We start from the raw sequence: 20,190 nt of genomic DNA, 5'->3' as shown, positions 1-20,190 counted from the left end.
TATATAATCTGATTTTGCAGATATGCATTTTACCTGCACATAAACTGACCATAACAGTATTAGTATCCTAAATTGCCAGACAATGCTACCAAATTCCTTGTAATTTTATTTATTCTTTAGTTTTGATGTATTTTACCCGGGTGGCACTGTGGCTCTGTGGGTAGCACTGTCGCCTCACAGCATGAAGGTTCAGGTTGAGCGGTATGGGTCCTTTCTGTGTGAAGTTTGCATGTTCTCCCAGTGTCTGAATGGTTTTCCTCACACAGTCAATTCAAGTGAATTAAAGCTGCTAAAATTGCCCCAGGTGTGTGTGTGTTTGCCCAGTGATGAACTGGAGACCTCTCCAGGGTGTTTCCTGCCTTTCTTGGTGAGTCAGACCCACCCGTGACCCTAAATAGGATAAAGTGGTGGTAAAACACAGAAACAGTGAATACATATATTTTACTCATTACTTTCCAAATTTGGTCCTATTCCAAGTGTCTGCACCACAGCTACTCAGGCTGAGAACGGCCACAGACTAGCATGTGTCCCTCCAAAGGTGTGTTAAGGGTTATTAACACTTTTAAAAGATCATGCTATTGGTCTTCTTCTAAACTGATTTGTTTTGTGGTAGGGGTCTTAATTACAGACCTCATCTCTCTCTTTGTCAGTGGAATTCTACTGTAAGTTTTATTTTTTAAGTGTTTTACACACCACTATATATGTTGCCAAATTGTGTTGTTATTAGAGAAACGGACTCCATTGTTTGAAAAGGGGTCTGATCCCTGCTTCTGGTGATCATTTATTTGTGTTTTTTGTTGGGTTATTTTCATTGTTTTTACTTCTCGTTTGGTTCTGCCTGATCAGAAGATCGAAATTGTTCAATACTAGTTGTATCAACAACAGGGTTATATCTAGTGCCTCATTTACCGCACAGGAGCACCAGCCCTGTTACTGGGGAATCCAATACGGATATATATATGCATGCACACAGACATTTACTTAACTTGTGCATTATTGCAGTATGCTGTTTGGAACTAGTATTTAGTGGGGTTCAGTTTCACTGAGTTATTATATGTCCAGTTTACAAATGTATATACAGGAGTTTAGAGCCAGTCTGGTGTACTATCACCTAACTGTTTTAGCTCAGTACCTGTTCTCTCAGTATTTTCTCTCCCTGTTTGTTAATATGTCCAACACTAAAATAACAGTGTAGCCTCAGATGAGACACCTGAGCTCAAAAACCGCAAATGCAAATAGTGACTTTGCATGGGTCTTTAGGAAAATGTCTCTTGTGCGAACTTGTTTGTGAACTGAATTGTTGTAAGACAGTCTTTAAAGAGATGTTTTACCAAAGCAAATTAAAATTAAAATGTACATATTTACAATTAGCTGAGGTAAAGCTTTTTGTTTTCTCAGTGACAAGTGACAGTGGTCTTCTAAACTACTCCTGAGCTCATGTGGCTGTAACAGTAGTTTTTCATGCAATGCGGCCTGGGGGCTCAAAAGTCTTAGGTTTTCAGCTTTGCTTACATGGACTGAGATTTCTGCAGATTCCCTACATTTTTGCACAATTTTGTATACAGTATGTGGTGAAAGACCTAAATTATTTGCGGTCTTGCATAGAGTGATGTACTTTTTAAACTCATTGACAATTTTCTTATGCAGTTTGGCATAAAGTGGTCAGCCAAAACCTGACTGAGGTAATTAAACCATTCCTGTTAACTTTCAGGAATGATTATGTGTAGCAAAACAGAATAGTTATAGTCCATTAATGCTTTAAATGTTCAAATACATTCTTTCTCCTCACAGATGCATAGAGAGATGATGTATGCAAGTCGCGATGGTCCTCCTTTGATACGTCAGCACTCACAAGGACCTCCTGGTCCTCCTTCCCCTCACTCTATGCCCCCTTCTCCTTCACGCATCCCCTTTGGTCCCCGTCCCTCAAGTGGAGGAGCCACCATGTCTCGTGAGAGAGCTGGTCACCCTCTCACCGCACCCACTCGCTCAGCCTCGCCCTCCAGTGCCATCCTTGAAAGGCGTGACGTCAAGCCAGATGAAGATGTTGCTGCCAAAGGCATTGGCAGACCAGGGGAGGGGCATTATGGTGAACCGTTCCTTTTACATCACCATGCTGTGCCCTCAGACACATTAGATCACGCATACCACCGTGCCTCAATTCGTTCTTACGGTGTTCCTGGAATGCCTGTGGAGTCAGTGGAGCATCATTCACTTTTTCGGCAAAAGAGCTGGAAGACTCCGCCTGCATCACCACACAGAATGGGAGAGATGAGGATGATGGAAATCCACAACAATCAGTCACAAGGCAACTTGGGGCTTGAACGAGCTTCACCAGTTAGACAGTCATTCAGAAAGGACGGCCCTATTGCTGTGGATAAGGGCAGGAATACTATGGGATCCCCAGTGACCCCTGACATTCAGAGTCATTGTTCCCCTGTACCTTCAGGTGATCCTCAGACACGGTGAGTGTGCTTTCTGAAGGAAAATTGTCCAAGAATAAGGACATACCTAACACACTCCATATATGCATCTTGACACTTACACGTACTTATACATACTAACTCTAAATCCATGCAATAACTCAGTGTGCCATCCATTGCATCATGATACAAATGAATCTAACTGCATCCAAATCATGTGTATGTGTTTCTAGATCGCTTTGTTGCCAATGTATAAACCAAGTAACATTTTGGTTTGATTTTAACAGCACTGTGAGATTAGACATAACTTACTTTATGGTTAAGATATTTGAGACCAGTACCAGGGAGGTTTCTATTTGAACAATTTAAAGTTTTATGAACATTATTATATTTATAAAACTGTGCAGGTGCTATTGACCAGCCAGATAAGGAAGCAGTTGCAGCAACAATAAGGAATCCATTTAGCCCGCCCGCTCTCAGGCTTAGCCAATCATGTCTGTATAGGCACCCGGCCAGCTATTAGCAGAGCTTTGATTTGAACTCGAAAGCACGAGTGCCTGACTAACTGCCTCTTTTGGCAAAAATTTTTACAGACACAATACAAAATGTCATGGCTGTGACTGTAATAGCAGGAATAGGATAATGGGTTGGGGGCTGGAAACATAATAATAATGCATGTGTTCCTGGAATAGAATGTCCAGATTGTGGTCATACGTCTACATACATTGAACATAGAGTGTAAGCTTTAAGGTCAGTTTAGATAGTTAACCATGCAGCTGGAGAGATTACATTACGGTGGGCTTTGAGCTCATGCAGAGGAAGCACATGGTAGCCCTGGTTGTTTTCTGTGTGTGTCAGGGAAGAAACTGGCTGACAAATAGGCAACATTTACATAGGCAAAAAACGTATACACACACCCATAGTAGTGAGCCTGTTTGCTGTCTCTCTGCAGAGTTAGAATGAAGGCTATGGAGGAACAGATAGCCAGTCTGACTGGCCTTGTGCAGCATGCTGTACTGAAGGACCCCACCATAAATGGAGGTGACAGGGAAAATAACAGGTAAGCAAGGCATTCTGGGTAGTGTAGTCTTTAAGCCAACACAGGGATTTGCTTTACATCAAATGGTCACAGAGCTACTAACTGTCAGCATGCACTACTTACACTAACTGTAGTTTGTATGATTGAAATTAAAACTTGTGTTTGTTTTTATGTCACAGAGCATCGTGTTGTACTTGTGATGAGTGTAGTGTTCTTTTGTGTACGTGTATGTGTGTGTGTGTTAAATGTGATGTGTTTCCACTTGTTTTAGTGACAGATCAGTGAAATCAGGATCACCTGTTCACAGCATGTCTAGCACAGGTGAGAGAACTGGTGTTTTTAATAGTGTTTGTCTTATGTTTGCTAACTGAATGTGACTCTGATGCTCATTAAAATGCAGTGCCAGCCAAAAGAATTTACCACAGTCATTCCTAGCAGTGAAAGTTACCACATAATAAACATGCACAGAGATATTCAGTTTTATTTTTACACAAATATGTGTTGCTACAAGCATTATGCTATATCATCTGAATCCATGAATTCTACATGAATCAAGAAATACAAACAGATCTTGATAGACAACCCGGTAATGTACAAACCCCATTTTCAAAGAAATTGGGACATTTTATAAAATTCTTTTGAATCTTTATTTAAAGATTTATTTAAAATATTTTCAATGTTTTCACTGACCAACTTTATTATATTTAGTAAATGTAAACACATTTAGAATTTAATGCCTGCAACACACAGACAAAATAAGAACGAAAAGTTACATTTGCTGCGTCCAAAATCGCATATTTAAACAATGCCGTACTAAATTCGAGGCAGTGCGCACTGCTTAGCCGGTAAAGCAGAAAGCTCTGTCAGTACACGAATGTGCAGTATGCACGCAACCTCGTGCGTACTACGTCCACCATCTTCCCGTCACATGATGCATGACGTCTCATCTCCACAGTTTTAACAATTTTAAAATCAGACAAAATTAATTTTGTTGTTCTCCACAAACCTACTCATAACGTTGTTCAGGGTTGTACTTAATCATAACATTTTTTATGTTTGTCTTACTCCGCTTTCCGCCATCTTTCTTCTTTGCTACGAATGCCTTTGCAGCTCCAGTTGCATTATAGGATAGATTATCAGACCATAAGTGTGCATCTTTTGCATACTTAAAAATGGATGCCCAGGCAGTAGGTCATCTGGGTACTGTTTGCATACTGTTTCATGAATACTACATATTTGAACATACTCGCTTTCGGGTACTGCTTTTGCATACTGTTCAGTATGGAAGTTTGCGATTTTGGACGCAGCCATTGTATTGAAACATTTTACAATAAGCAGGTGAATTGGTAACATGTGAAGGAATCATGATTGGATATGGGTTGTGGCTCACCACTGTACCAAACATCATGAGAGAATTGTCGATCCATTTAAAAAGAACATTTCTCAATAGAAAATTACAAATAATTGAGGTTTTTCTACCACCTGCTGCACATTATATCGTAAAAACATTCAGGTAATCCAGTGTAAAGCAAGGCCGGAAACAACTGTTGAAAGTGTGTGACCTTTGTACCCTCAGACAGCGCTGCTAATTGTTGCTACTGTGCTAAATATAGACAAATGGGCTTGGAAGTACTTTAAAAAACCATTCTTACTAACACAGTCTATGCTACATCAAAAAATACAACCTGAAACTTTGTTACACAAAGAGAAAGACATACATCAATACATCAAAAAGCAAGTGAGTTCTCTCGGCCCGGGTTCATCTCAGATAAACCAAAAGTCAGTCAAAATGTTTGCTGTGGTCAAATGAGTCCACAGTCAGCTTGTTTTCAGAAACAACAGAAGTGGAGTTCAAAAGCCAACATGTAATTGTATGGGAGTACATCAGTGCACAGTGCATCAGTGCATTGTGACTTGCATATGTGTAAAGGTAGCATTGATGTTGCTGTGTATACTGGGATTTCAGAGAGGCACATGCAGTGAACGTTGTGACGTTGTTTTCCGAGAAGTTTGTGGTTGTTTCAGAAAGATGATGCCAGGCCTCATTCTGCACCCGCTACAGCAGCGGATCTTCATAGACACAGAGTGCGTGTGCTTGACTGGCCTGCTTGCAGTCTGAAGACTGAAGTCTTGTATCAAACAAGAATGGAGACAAAATTCCACTTGCAAAACTGCAACATGTAGTGTACTTAGTTCCCAAACAATTAAAAAGTATCATAAATAGAAAACACAGTGCTAAACACTTTTCTGTCCCAACTTCTGTGAAGTGTGTTACAGGCAATAAACTCTAAATAAATGTGTTTTAAATGTGCACCCCTACTAACTATTCTATTTGGCTAGTTCATCCACAGCCAGTGCTAGCCACACCCAGGTGGATAAATTGAAATGTACAACCCCAAAAAATGTATACACTCAACACTTGCAGTAGATGGTTTGTTTGTTTATTAGGATTTTAACGCCATGTCCCACACTTTGGCCAGATTCATGACAGGAACGGTAGCTACTCTTCACACAAGGTTCATCAGTTCACACGGTTATATCGAACACAGTCTTGGACAATTTAGTGTCTCCAATTCACCTCACTTGCATGTCTTTGGACTGTGGGAGGAAATCAGAGCACCCAGAGGAAACCCACGCGGACATGGGGAGAACATGCAAACTCCACACAGAAAGGACCTGGACCACCCCACCAGGGGATCAAACCCAGGACCTTTTCACTGGCAGTAGAATGAGCCATACTGAATCCTAGTGACTTTGTGTCACTGTCATTAGATGTTCGAAATAAGTTTAAGTTTAGATGAGTTTTTGCTAGAGTTTTTCAGTAAAAAACTCTAGCAAAGTTTTTTTTAAGTATTGTGATTTGGAAATTGTCAAAAGCAACAGCAGCTTAGCCAGGAAACAGGCTACAAAAGGTCAAAATGAAACTACTGCCTAATTGTTTATAGTAGAGAATTTAATGTTTAATGTTCTGTACCAGGTTGCACCACTTACTGCAACCTGGGACAGTGATACAGTAGCATCACTGTTGTAGCAGTTTGTAAAAAGCCTAACAAATTGAGTTTTCAGTTATACATACAGTATATTTAGGGTAACCATGTGTAATGTAAAGCACCACTATTGAATTCTTGTGCAGTGAAAGTGTTATCTGGTGTGTTTAGTCACTATCTGGTAGACTGATAGTAAAATCTGGATTCCAGTTCTAAAGTTCAAGGTTAAAAAAAAATGGTGGTTGTGATGGTACAACATACAGTGACAAAGAATTGCACTGTACTGACCACAGTTCTTAGTGCAACAGCAAAGGGGCTTCTACAAAATATCAAATAAGGGGTTCTAATAATTTTGTGAATAAGGGATTGAAGTTTGAAAATTTCCATTTGTCATTATAGGTGACTGTGTGTGGATTAATAGGTAATTATATTAATAGCAATTATATATATTTAAAATCAAACCCATGACTCAATAAAGTAAGGCTGTAATCACAATTTAATGATCTGAAAATTATAAATCAACATATTCCACTTACTAGCTTTGTGTAATATTAGGATCTGTCAGTGTTCCAATCGTTGTTAATATGGCAATAAAGTTTTAGAATTCCCCCCACCCCCCATATTCAGTTCATGGCTAAGTCGTTGTGTGTAAAAAGTCAAGAGGTCTTAATATTTTCCAAATCCATTGTACCTTATTCCTAGTGATACAGGTTTACACACCTTGAATCCTGAACACAACACCATGTATTGTTAGGGCAGTGTGGTAACTTGTATTCTACTATTCTTTACTAAATATACACTAGGAACAGGTTAGACGGGTGGACTAAACAATTATTTGCTTTTTCTTACATGACATGGCATTTTACATTTATTATAAGTATACACATTTGTCAAGTGAGTGTCAAAAGGTTATATGTATAACTGGGTAATCTTCTGCAGTTGGGAGAGTTAAAGAGATGCTACATTGAAGCACTTCAGGTCTCATTGAGGCTCGAATTCAAAAAGAATTTATATATAAAATAATGAGTAAAAAATGATTTCATCTGCAAAACAATGAGTATATCATTAACTAACAGTCTATATAGAATTGTCTTTATTTAGCCCTTAGCTAAATTGTTTATCTTGTTAGTTGTGTTTGTTTATCTTAGTAAACATGCTCTTTTGGCCATCAATAATATAAAAATAGATTATACTGTTAATACTGATTTATTCATTTAGCATCCACAGTGGAATTTATCAAGTATGTATGTCATTTTATTAGTGATAAATGGGTTTGGCTGCCTTCATTGTAGTGAAAGGACAGTACGGCAATCAACATGTTTAATTTGTCACAGGCCATGATACTACATAAATATTGTTAATCTCTCAATACACTTTTTGTTTTTAACTTTCTGCTTAGTTGCCTAGCTTACTCGTCGCATACATTAACCAAAGTAAGATTTAAAAATGTGTCACCAACCTCATGCTTACTAAAAAATCTTACTAAACGTTGTAAATGTAAAATAGTAATCTTTAATTAGTCTTATTAAATCAAGGCCTCAGTTTCAGGTTTACCTGTGTGAGTCTTAAGTGTCTAGGGTTATTTATCAAAGATGACAAATGCAAATAATGAGCAAAACAATATGCAAATAAGGTAATACAGTATGGTATATGTACGCAGGATCTTCAAAAAGTTTCCTCACTTATATATATATATTTTTTTGGAATGAGGGCAGGAGGAGTAGTAATTGGTCGTGTCTGAGAGACTGAGAGAGAGCTTATAGACCGGATTTAGCGCCATTTGATTTCCACCTTATTAAAACGTTCAGAGAAGCTTTAAGAGAAAGAACTTTTTCATATGATGATGATGTGAAAGCAGCAGTGCATTAGTGGCTACACGCTCAAACAACAATATTTTTTGCTGATAGCATTAAACAGTTGGTACGACGCTGGGAAAAATGCATCAGAGAGTGACTGTAGAAAAATGATGTCATTTGTTTTTGAAATTCTTAAAAAATATAGTTTTAAAAAGTGTGGAAACTTTATGAAGAGCCCTTGTACAATGAGCTTTAGAAAATACTGTTGCTGGATAAAATACCTTGCTGGATACCCTAATCCAAAACCATAGGCATTAATATGAAGCATACTTGTTTTATATTTGTTAATTTTTGGGATGGTAAACAATTTTTTTTGCTATTTTTACTCTGTATGTTTAGGGGGATCACCAGTGCTTGGGTCAAAGGTTGTCGGAGTTGCACCTGATAGTAGCCCCACCCCAAGTCCACATATTAGCTCCCCACCTGTTCAGGTGAATCTTCTTCAGTTTAGAAAAAACATCTCAGAGCTCCGCCTCCAACTGCATGAGATGAGACAGCTCCAGGTATAAATCTGCCATTAAATAAGCATCCATGCGTACTTGTGACACTTGTTCTAACTTGTTAGATATGTATATTGTGTTTTACATGTGTTATCATTCTTGTATCTCTCTCTCTCTCTCTCTCTCTCTCTCTCTCTCTCTCTCTCTCTCTCTTTCTGTGTGTGTGTGTGTGTGTGTGTTGCAGCTGCAAAATCAGGAACGTGTGCGTGCTCAGATCAAGCAGGTAGAGCAGGAGATCGGCAGCAGGCTGGCTGATGCTTTAAGACGACAGGAGGATCCTGCACACCGACAGCGAACTCTGGTGGAGGAAGATAGACACAGATATCTTAGCATGGAAGAAAAAGTTCTCACACAGTTGGGGTAATGCACATAATCAACCCCAGTCTGGTTTAAATTTTAAATAGTTGTATTACCCAAGCATTGGAAAAAAAATACAAACCAAAAAATAAAGATAAATGCTTATTAGGTACATTTTTATTTTATTTTAAACAAAGTATTTGTAATGAGCCCACCTACCGTAGAGATTGACAGGGAGCGCTGATTACAGTATTATGCCATTATGTGCCAGCAGGGACATGGAGGGTGATGACTGACAGTTGACTGAGGTGTGTCAGCAGATGACTGACAGTTGCAGTTTCATTATTCTGCCGTCTTTCACCTAATAGGGCATGAATTTGCTTTAGCTGGAGAAGTTACTTTTAATATCGGTTTCATTATCAGCTCATTGCTGGTGTCTCTGTTTACCTGCATTTTCTTCCTGTCTCTGAGGCTACTGTGATCAGTCTTTTTTCACTTGTGCTCTTTATCAGCATTTTTATTTGCTGCTGTTGCAGGACAAAGCTACCTGCAATGTGAATGATATTTCGTGGTGACTTGCTTTCTTGTTAAATACTTCTGATAAATCCTAAATATGTTGTTATTGTATCATTAAGAGTTCCCCTCTATGAACTTTTTTCCGAGCACTTGGGTTGTAGTTCACTGGTGGAACAAGGAGCTGTCAATTGCTGCAATCCAGCACACTCTCCTTTGTTTATATCTATTTATTCTCTATCTTTTTGGTACTTTAATACTTTTGGGTCATTGGTGTTTTGTTATCAGTTATTCTTGTAATTTTAGTTGCTTTTTAGTCTTGTTCTGCCTTGGTTAAGCATCCTGCAAATTGAGTTTATTCTCCCAACCGCATTACAGAAAAAGCCAGCCAGCACATGAACCTAGCAGAGTGTAATCAGAGTGAGCTGCACACATTTCCATCATGGGCTGTTTTTTACACCACATGAGCAGCTCTCTGTCTTTCTTATTTTAGCTCACAATTTTGTCTCACAGCATGAAGTGCACAAGCTCTGGTCAGTTGTATCCACCCCTTCCAGCCATTTAGGATGACACGGCTGCTATGTCAGCACAATATGTGCTTATGCTGCTTTTTCAACCCACCTTGCAATAATGGTGGGTCTTCAGTTTTAGCAGAAAGGTTCTATAGGAATTATGAAGAAAATGAGGAACTCCAGGAGAAATGGGAATGGTTATTGTGACGGGACCACCTGCCATAGAGATTGGCAGAGTGCGCAGATTACAGTATCTTACTTATCTGCCATGCCATTATGGTTCAGCAGGAGTATGAAGAAGTAGATGACTGACAGTGCTGGTTTCTTTGATCGACAGTCCTGCACCTCATTGGGCGTTTATTCGCTTGAGCTAAAGTAGTTTATTTAAATCCCAGCTTCATTTTTTGCTCATTGCAGTTTACCTTTTTCTCTCGCTCCCTGATTTTAATTGGTTTCGGTTTTCTTTTGCTAATTTAATACTTTTTTCTTTTAGTGGCTCTTCAGCTACAGTATTCTTCTGCCTGGATTCAGCATTAGATCATTAGAGCATTATCTTCTTTTATAATATATCAGATCACAGGAACCCTATATCTTGAAATGCTGCATGTGCTAAAGAGTTCTCAGTAACATGCACAGAAGTACACATTGATATAATTACTCCTGTACTTACTGTATACACCACACAAAAAACATGGTTACTAAAACTGGTCATCATTTCAAATGTACCAAAGATTTAATATTTGGGCACTTTGTTGGCTTCACATTGTTGCACATCTGAGCCTTGTGTAACAGGAGGTTTTTTACTAGATTTACTAGATTTGTAAGCAATAATTGTCATTTATACATGGATTATAAGCCATACATGGTTTAAGCTAAATCTAGTTCTTGGTCTGTTGTAGAGTTGTTTAAGAATATGCATCTTCTAAATGCTGTAAATGGAAATATCAAGGTGGCGTGACCTATGTGACGACTCCACACTGATATGCAATCACTTGTAATTACCACCACAGATCAAATCAGTCTGTTTACCATGGTGGAATTCAAGCTGGGAACACAGGGTTAGGATTTAGGGCTGAGCTTTTCTTACCACCCTGCTGATTCAGCAGCAGGTATTGCCAGCAACCGAAGAGACGTCAAACTATTGAGGCCTATTTGCTTCCAGACTGCTCAGAGCAGTGAAGAATGTGGCATGAAAACATTAGCAAATGAGTCTGGGTTGGTTGGGTTGTTTGGTCTTTAAATGAGCAGCCACATGTGCTGCTGACTGGGTAACTAATTTCCTGAGTTTAGTTATTCAGTAAATGAATGATGGATCTAAGGACAAGGACAAATATCTGATAAGCAGTATTTAATACAAAGTACCTTTAAATCCTTTTGCAGTACAGGAAAAAAAAATGATATAATGAAAAATTAGATGTTTAGCTGAAGGGTGCAATAACATTGCTCCTTTCAGCAATAAAGCATAAGAAATAGCAACGTCATTCAGTGTTTTGCATCATTGTTGTTGATGACTCTCACAGTTCCACTGCAAAGCGTAACATTTTATAAGGTGCAACTTTGTTAACACTGTGTTAATTGTTTCTAAAGATGCCTAGTTCAGACTAGAATTAAAAAATCATATAATTGTGTATATGCAGAGATCTGGAGCACTATGTTGAGTCTCTGAAAAAAGACTCAAACCCATCCACAACTCCGAGAGTAGTCGCACTGAAGGAGGTAGAAGAAGGAGCAGTGGGCTTGAGGAAGGTTGGGGAAGGTCTAGCAGGACTGAAAGGTAATGTGTGTTTTCGGTCTCACAATATTCCATTGTATGTTGTAAATAATAAATAAATGTAGAATTTGGTGCCTCCAACACACTCAGAAAAGCTGGGACAGACTTTGCTTTCCTGTTAATGATACTTTAATGGTTTGGGAACTGAGGGCACTAATGTTTCAGTTCTGCAAGTGGAATTTTTGTCTATTTTTGCTTGATAGATGGCTTCTATTGCTTAACAGTCCATGGTCATCGTTGTTTTCTTCTCCTCTTCATGATGCCACACTGTTGTAGCATGTACATAATGAGGCCTGGCATTGTCTTGCTGAAATAACTGTTGAACTCCTGGGAAAAGATGTCGTCCTGATAGTAGCATGTGTCTCTCTAAAATCTTAATATACTGTGTCAATGTTACCTTAACACAAATGCAAGTCACTCTTGCTGTGGGCACTGATGCACCCCCATACAATGACAGATGCTGGCTTTTGCACCTTTGGTAACCTTTGGTTAGTCCTTTTAATTTTATGGCTTGCCCTACACAGAATGAGATTTCTCTGGATTCCCTGAATCTTTCATGATATTATGTATAGTATATGGTATAACACCTAAATTATTTGAATTCTTGCAATGATAAATATTCTTTTTGAACTAATTGACAATTATTTTATCAAGTTTGGTATAAAGTGCTTAAAATAATATAAATAATAATGTATAGTTTGAATATTACAAACTTTTCACTTTTATTTTGACTCTCAACTTTTTGGAGTGTGCTGCAGGCATTAAATTCTTATTTTGTTTATTTGTATATTTACAAAACACAATGATCAGTGAAACCTACTTTTTTCTTTTTACATTTGTCAGTTAAGATTCAGGAGAATTAACAAATTTAGAATGTTACATTTTTTTTAAACATCCCAACTTTTCTAGAAATGAGATTAGTAGTTACATTGTTAATGGACTGTTTGTTTTAGTTACCAGTGTACACAATAATGCCAAAGAATATTTCTACATGCAGCAGGTGTAATAAACTGCTGATAAGGTTAAAATTATGCTATAGGTTTTCCTAACAAATCGTTTTATATTGTTTGAACACTAAACACTGCTACTGCTATATTTGTGTTCTGTTGTTATACTGTGAATTTTACATACATTTCTAGTTTGTATTTGGATACTGATTGTTAAAAAACAACACTTAATTCTCACCTTTGTGTATGTATGCATCAGGAGAATTCCCAGGCTTGCAGGCTCGGATGCGTGCTCTGCTTCGAGTGGAGGTTGAAGCTGTGAAGTTTCTAAAGGAGGAACCACACAAGCTAGACAGCATTCTCAAGAGAGTTAAAACACTTACAGATGCTCTCGGGACTCTGCGCAGGTACATTGTGTGATACATCTTCTTTAAGTTTTATTCCACAAGGCTTTAGCCAGCTCACATTTACATTTTTGGCATTTAGCGGACACTCTTATCCAGACTGACTTATAGAAGTGCTTCCACAGTAAACATTACCTTATTCTAGTTTAAGTAGACAGTAGTCCAAAAACACAAATCTGCTGAAACCCTGTTAGACCAATTATTATTTTATTATTATTATTTAATTTTTTTTTAGGAAATAAGAAATGTTAGTCACATAATTAATTTAATCTTCTCATCTCTGTTCCATTTAGCAAATTTTTTACACTCTTTCTACTTTATGAAGCATAATCAAACATCTTTTTGTTTATAAAAGCAGAACATTGATGACTAGCATTTTAGTGTATTTCGGAGTGGGGTATAAGTCTGAGATCAGAATGTGTGCACTGATAAAGTACTAGAGAAAGATCAACACAATTGTGCTTGAAAAAGGACAATAGCTCTTGTCTCTAACTGTCCACCTACAACCAGTGCTATGACATGGTTTGTGTTCCTGATGAAGAGGCCAGTAATTTAAAACAGCTGGAATTTACAGCAGGTTGACCTTGTTACACCATGTCATTATCATGTTTGTGTAATTGCAGTGTGAGAATGGTCCACCACTTAAACACCATATGGTCAGTGGGGGTCCTAGAGGGTGACAAAGTGTACATAGCAACACGGGCTACAGTCAGTAATTGTATAACATTCATCTGTGTGGGAGGTGTAGCTTATAAAATAGTTAATAAATGCACGTACTAGATATGTAGCTAATAAAGAGCGTGTTAAGTGTTTATTATATTGTTTAATGCTGTGATGATCTAACAGTTTTTAGACCCATTTGAACCTGTGATTTGTTAATTCTTTTAAAACTTTTAACTGATAAAAATGCAAATACTTTTAATGTTTTGTCTGACCAACTTAATTGTATTTGTAAATGTATTTGATGCCTGCAACACACTTGATGAAAGTTGGGAGAGGGGCAAAATAAGAGAGACATTTCCAGTGAATAATCAAATTACACTCTTTCGAAACATTTCACAATAGGCAAGTGAATTAGTAAAAGGTGAGAAAAAATTGATAGGAGAATTGTTAATCATTTTAAGAGGGGATTTAGGTCTCTCACAAATAATTAAGGTCTTTTACAATCTATGATACATACTATTGTGAAAAGATGTTGAGAATCTGGAGAACCTCAGTCTGTGTAGGGCAAGGCCAGAAACCACTACATGTTACTGTGATAAATATAGCCACATGGGCTTTGGAGTACTTCAGAAAATCAGTGTCACTTAACACAGTCCACCGCTGCAACCTGAAACACTATTATGCAATGAGAAAGCCATACATCACTTCTATGCAAAAATGCCACAAACTTGACCAGGAGACACATGCAGACATTCAGTTCTATATTTGTTTATATTTACAAAATATAATTAAGTTGGCAGTAAAAACACTTAACATTTTCTTTGTGGGTTTGGCAGTTAAATAAAGGTTTCAGAAAATCAAAAAATCACAGATACTCATATTACAAACTGTCCCAACTTTTCCTGAAGGGTTTGAGTGTATTTTTTTAAATTAATTATTTGGTTCCACTTTGGAGCACTTTCTTTATTTCTTTTCCACAAATATAATACATTGACAAAAGTACAATTAGAGTGATTCTAATTGAGTTTAGGTTTATCAGGTGTCAAAAATAATTTCATGGAATAAATATGTTTTAAAATGAGTGACTGTGTTCAGCAGATGTGCAGTGACTTGCACAGAGCCTAACTTTGTGATTAATTGCAATGCTAGTTGCCAAGGCATTCTCATCTACACTGCCTGACCTCACAAATACTCTTTATGGCAAGCTGTAGCCTAGTGGTTAATGTACTGGACTAATAATCAGAAAGTCGCTGGTTCAAGCCCCACCACTGCCAGGTTGCGGCTGTTGGGCCCTTGAGCAAGGTCCCTAACCCTCAATTGCTCAGACTGTATACTGTAACTGTAATGTAAGTTCTTTGAATAAAGGCATCTGCTTAATGCCTAAAATGTAAATGTACACTTGTATCACAGACACACAAAATGCTTTGTAATGCTCAGTACAGCCATGAAACTGGCATTTATTTATAATATTTTTGTGTGTTTATCTTGCAGGTGTGCCACAGATGGTTCACTGAAACCTTTAGATCCTGTTACAACAACGACCTTCAAAGTGTCACCAGCCACTTCTGCTGAGCTTCAGGACGCCCTCCTTGAACCTCAGAGTTTATCTTTGAAATCAGATGCTCCAAGCTCTAGCCCCAAGTTAAGCTCTTCTATATCCCCCCGCCAGAGCCAGCAAATGGCAGTACACTTACCTACTCCTGAGGCCACTACCAAGCAGTCAAACAACTCCAAAAAATTCAGCTCAACTCAGCCAGAACACACACCAACATCAAGCAACCACAGTAATGGGGCAGCTCGGATTGGAGCCTTTAGTGTTGGGGTGCAAGACAGTATGGGATCTCCAAGCTTGTTTAGAGAGGAGATTGTCAGTCACAGCAAGAGCAAAAGCAGAGCCACTTCTATAGAGGTGAGATAAAGCATTTTCTAGTGGACCTTGTCTCTATATCAGGTTCCAGATGGGTTGTGTGTTATAAAACTTATTTCTCACATTCACCACAATAATAATGTAAGCGAACATTCTAAAGGTGCACAATGTATCCAAAACAGGTGTATGATGCACTGGGTGATACACAAATGAAAAATTTATGTAATTAAGAGATTAAAATATAATCTAAATAAAATATAAATCACTTAAATTTAAATAGAACATTTAAAAGTTACACAGGATAAAATTTTTTATCCAACATGCACGTCTACATCTAAGTTCAGAAGTTTAAATAACAATTCCTCCATTATATGCTTTACACCCATGCTCTCTCTGACATGTGAAGCCACTGACTTGTTATCAGCCAATAGTGGGTTTCTACAGAGAGAATCGTGCTATGCGTTCCGTATTTATCAATCAGACAATAGTCACTGTTTCAGAGGCAAGGAGTTGACATCCAATCAACCTTCCTTGCCCAAAGAGTCCTCAATCAGGCTGATTTTGAATATCATTAGTACTCTTTGTGTTGACTGAAGCATAAATTAAAATCAACCATCTCTCAAAAAGTAAAATTTTGGAAGATTAATTGATAAAATGCATCAGCATGAATACCTTCTTTTGACTTTTTTGATGACCCTACCACCCTTGTTGTACAATGTCTGGCTTTTCTATTAAGTTTTTATGACTACAATGGTACCTTGGCATTGAGTTTAAAAGGCATCGAGTTTCAAGGTATTGTCATTGTTAGTGTTAATTTAGTTGTCTCTCTTTTTCATTTGTTTTCTCTAGGCAGCAGAGAGAGAGTGGGAAGAGAAGCGGCAGAACATCGGTCATTATAATGGGCTGGAGTTCGAGAGGATGTTACAGGAGGCAGAGGCTAACATGCTGAGAGGAACACCAAGCCTGAAGTTGCCAGATGAGGGCAGCAGTCTGCCAAGTCCTGTTGCGCTGCCCCCTGCGGCACAGCAAGGACTGCTGGAGAAAGCTGAGTCTTCTGTACCTCTAGCACAAGGTCAGAGGTCAACTTGTTATGAATTACTGAAGTTGACTAACTGCAGTGAAACTGGATTTGCTTACCAAGGTGCATGAGTGTTTGAGTGAACACATTAAACTGGATTAGGCTTTCAAAGTAAGACTTTACAGAATGCATATAGAACAAAGTAAATAATGCTCAGTTCCTGTTTTTTTGTAACTGAATCACAGATGTTATTTCATTTGGCTTTTTTAAGCCTAAACATTTATATCAAGCCCATTTTGAGATACATGTTTGAGACACATGTGATGGTCCTTGGTCTGTGTTTAAAAATAGACCTGAACAAGTATAACACATCTGTGGTTTAGGTGATGCTTGACATGTAGCAGTTCTGCTTTATAAGCCTAAAATCACTGGCATACTAATATTCAAATACTGAATCTATTAGGTAGCACAACTGATATTTTAATGTGAGTGCTTGTGTTTTTAATCATGTCATAACCATGTTATCCTACTTGGAAGCATTAAAAATAATAATAATAATAATATGAATCTACACTGCATGAATCTACCGTTTTAAAGGCGTTTAGGTTTTAATTTCTCTTTGACACATGCTTAAAGAGAAAGGGGAACAGAGTACCACTAAGTTGGAAAAGAAGCACTTTATAGTTTTTCAGTTGCATATTTCAAACTAAAACTAAAAGTAGACCAACTAGGGTGTCTAATTTTACCTGCGTCAAGATTAATTATAAAAAGATCATGTTAAGTGATGAAAGAGATTTTATTATAGCTAAAATAAATGGTAGCCTTAAATCAAACGCTGCTTACTAGATAAATTTATATGAATTCCTATAAGCCCCATTTGCGACATTTTGGGACATGCGAAAATTGGGACGTTACTAAAATGGAATAAAAACAACAATCTGGGATTTGTTGGTTCTACTGAGCATGTATTTAACTGACAAATGTACAAAGAAATGACTTTAAAGTTTGGGCTTATTAACTTGATTGTATTTTGCAAATATCAACAAATTTTGAATTTGATCAAAACCCCAACTGCAGCGCTCAGGTGGCACAGCGGTTAAACACCAGCACACTAGAGCTGACATTTCGAACTTATCATTTCGAATCTCAGCTCTTCCATTTGGCGGCTGGGCACCTACATGAACAACAATTGGCTGTTGTTCATACAGAGTGGGAGCCGGACAGGGATTCCTCATAACTGATGCAATTTTGACCTCTGCTGGCTGATTGATGGCGCCTGCACAGAGTTGAGGAATAATACGTTGATCAGGGTGTGGCTCTCCATACACAAAGCTGATCCGCATATGAACTTGCCTCGTGCAGGTGAAAAGATGCAGTCGGTACTGCACACGTGTGTCAGTCTCGGCTCTCCTTAACCAGGGTGGAAATCACTGATCAAAGATTAGTAAAGAGAAAGCATAATGCAATTGGGTAATTGGGTCGGGAGAAAAAGGGGAGAAAATGCATAATAAATAATAATAATAAAAAAAATCTGCAATTGGTTTTGAACTTTCCACTATACACAGGTAAAGTGGCAACAGGTGATGGTATCATAATTGGATATAAAAAAAAGGCTTCAGCAAACTCTCAGTTTTTGCATGCAAAAGTGGGTCATGGCTCATCAAAAAAAATTTCTCGATTCCAGTGGATAGAAAGCCACTGTTGAATGTGTGTGATCTCCAAACCCTCAGACGACATTGCATGAGAAACCATCGTGGTACTATGATAAATATAGCCACATGGGCTGGGGAGCACTTTGTGAAACCTTTGTCATGTACTACGGGTTGTTGCTGTTTCAAGAAATTCTACATAAAACTTTATTATGCAAAGAGAAATCCATATATCAATTCTATGTTAAAGTTTCCTGAGTTTTTTAGGCCCATGCTCATCTCAGACGGACCAACAGACAATGGAAATGTCTGCTGAGGTCAAATAAGTCCAAATTTTACAGCTTGTTGTGTCAAAATTAAAAAGGACAAAATCAGACTGACATTAGTGAAAGGTCATGGTATTATGGTAGATTAGAGCCCACAGCATGTGTGACTTGCATATGTGTGAAGACACCATTGACGAGGAGGTGTATGTTCAGATTTTAAATAGTCTTACAGTTTACATGAAAACTAAATAATTTGCTGCATATTTTCAGAATAGTGTGCATGGAAAGGCTTCCAGTATTTCTTATAAATGTGCTCACTATTTCACTATAGCAGCAGCCAGAAGAAGTGGTTAATTACTGAAAGTTAATGCTTCTTAAGTAGGAACTTGAGCTCTTGATTGATTGTTCTATTTGTTTTGCAGAGAGCAAAAAGGCTGAAGTACCCAGATCTGAGAAACCCACTAAAACTGGGCCAGAAAAAGCACTAAGGCCCCAGCAAGAAAAGCCAGCCAAATCAGCAGCATCGGACAGGCCTCTGAAACCTAATCTGACAATCAAAACGAACCTGGAGAGAGGGGTAAAGTCTCAGGACAAAGCAGCCAAATTGAGTCAGGGCTCAGAGAAGACCAGCAAATCACCCCCTCCACCTCCACCACGTAAGAACTACACCAACCACACAGGCATGACCACTACCCGCTCAGGAGACTTCATATGCACCAGCAGGAAAGAGTCTGGCTCTGCACAGGTAGGTTCTATTACTGTATCCCCTTACATACTATGTAAACTTTACAGGGAACATCCAGGCTTTTTTGTCTTTCACATATAAAATCATCACATAACAGTTAACCAAGCTACATGAGTTCACACACCATAAAATAATTATGATTACATTTTTGGCATTTAGCTAGCCCAGCTCTTTAACCACTAGGCCACAACTGCCCTGATTAATGTTTGTAATTTGCTTATAAATTACCCCTTAATGGACTGTGACCAGTTTTTTAACAAGTAATTTCATTCTTCACAGTAACAAACAACTCATTTCTGAATTTCTCCAATTTACAAGTATTTTTTCATTAGTCCTCAAAATTGGCTTTAACCTTGACTTGTTGTCTAGCTTTCAGGTGATTCAAAAAGTGTTTATATTTTTCTACAATGTATCAGCTTATAGTCACACACAATCCCTCACTGCATTTACTTAGGGGTTGTACTAGGGCTCAACATAGTTAAACCAGGGGTTTACCCAGTGTACAAGCCCCATTTCCAGAAAAATTAGGACATTTTGTAAAATGCACTACAAAGAAGAATCTGTGATTTATTAATTCTCTTGAATGTTCATTTAACTAACATTAACATTTGACAAAAGTAGAAAAAATAGATTTCAAGTGTTTTCCCTAATCTTCATTGTAAATATAAAGACATTTTGATGCAACACATTCCGAAGTAAAGACAGAGGCAAAATAAAAGTACAAAGCTACTAT

The 20,190-nt window shown here is 38.0% G+C and overlaps 1 protein-coding gene across 8 annotated transcripts in view; it reads left to right on the top strand.

Annotated features, from left to right (window-relative positions):
* The window catches only part of si:ch211-285f17.1 (sickle tail protein), a 170,310-nt gene that overhangs the window by 136,558 nt on the left and 13,562 nt on the right, over positions 1 to 20,190 (top strand). For 7 of the 8 annotated variants that reach the window (XM_062991043.1, XM_062991041.1, XM_062991038.1 and 4 more), the window contains 10 exons: positions 1,792 to 2,465; positions 3,376 to 3,483; positions 3,734 to 3,783; positions 8,645 to 8,808; positions 8,990 to 9,165; positions 11,765 to 11,901; positions 13,105 to 13,252; positions 15,404 to 15,821; positions 16,629 to 16,851; positions 19,135 to 19,457. In XM_062991043.1, coding sequence (XP_062847113.1) covers positions 1,792 to 2,465; positions 3,376 to 3,483; positions 3,734 to 3,783; positions 8,645 to 8,808; positions 8,990 to 9,165; positions 11,765 to 11,901; positions 13,105 to 13,252; positions 15,404 to 15,821; positions 16,629 to 16,851; positions 19,135 to 19,457 — 2,421 coding nt within the window. The remainder of the gene's footprint in view (positions 1 to 1,791; positions 2,466 to 3,375; positions 3,484 to 3,733; positions 3,784 to 8,644; positions 8,809 to 8,989; positions 9,166 to 11,764; positions 11,902 to 13,104; positions 13,253 to 15,403; positions 15,822 to 16,628; positions 16,852 to 19,134; positions 19,458 to 20,190) is intronic. The other variant, XM_062991039.1, reaches the window with a different exon arrangement.

This window comes from Trichomycterus rosablanca, chromosome 3 (genome assembly GCF_030014385.1).
Source record: "Trichomycterus rosablanca isolate fTriRos1 chromosome 3, fTriRos1.hap1, whole genome shotgun sequence".
Taxonomy (NCBI): domain Eukaryota; kingdom Metazoa; phylum Chordata; class Actinopteri; order Siluriformes; family Trichomycteridae; genus Trichomycterus; species Trichomycterus rosablanca.
The sequence above is the reverse complement of the archived record's forward strand: the minus strand, read 5'-3'. Positions and strand labels throughout refer to the sequence as shown.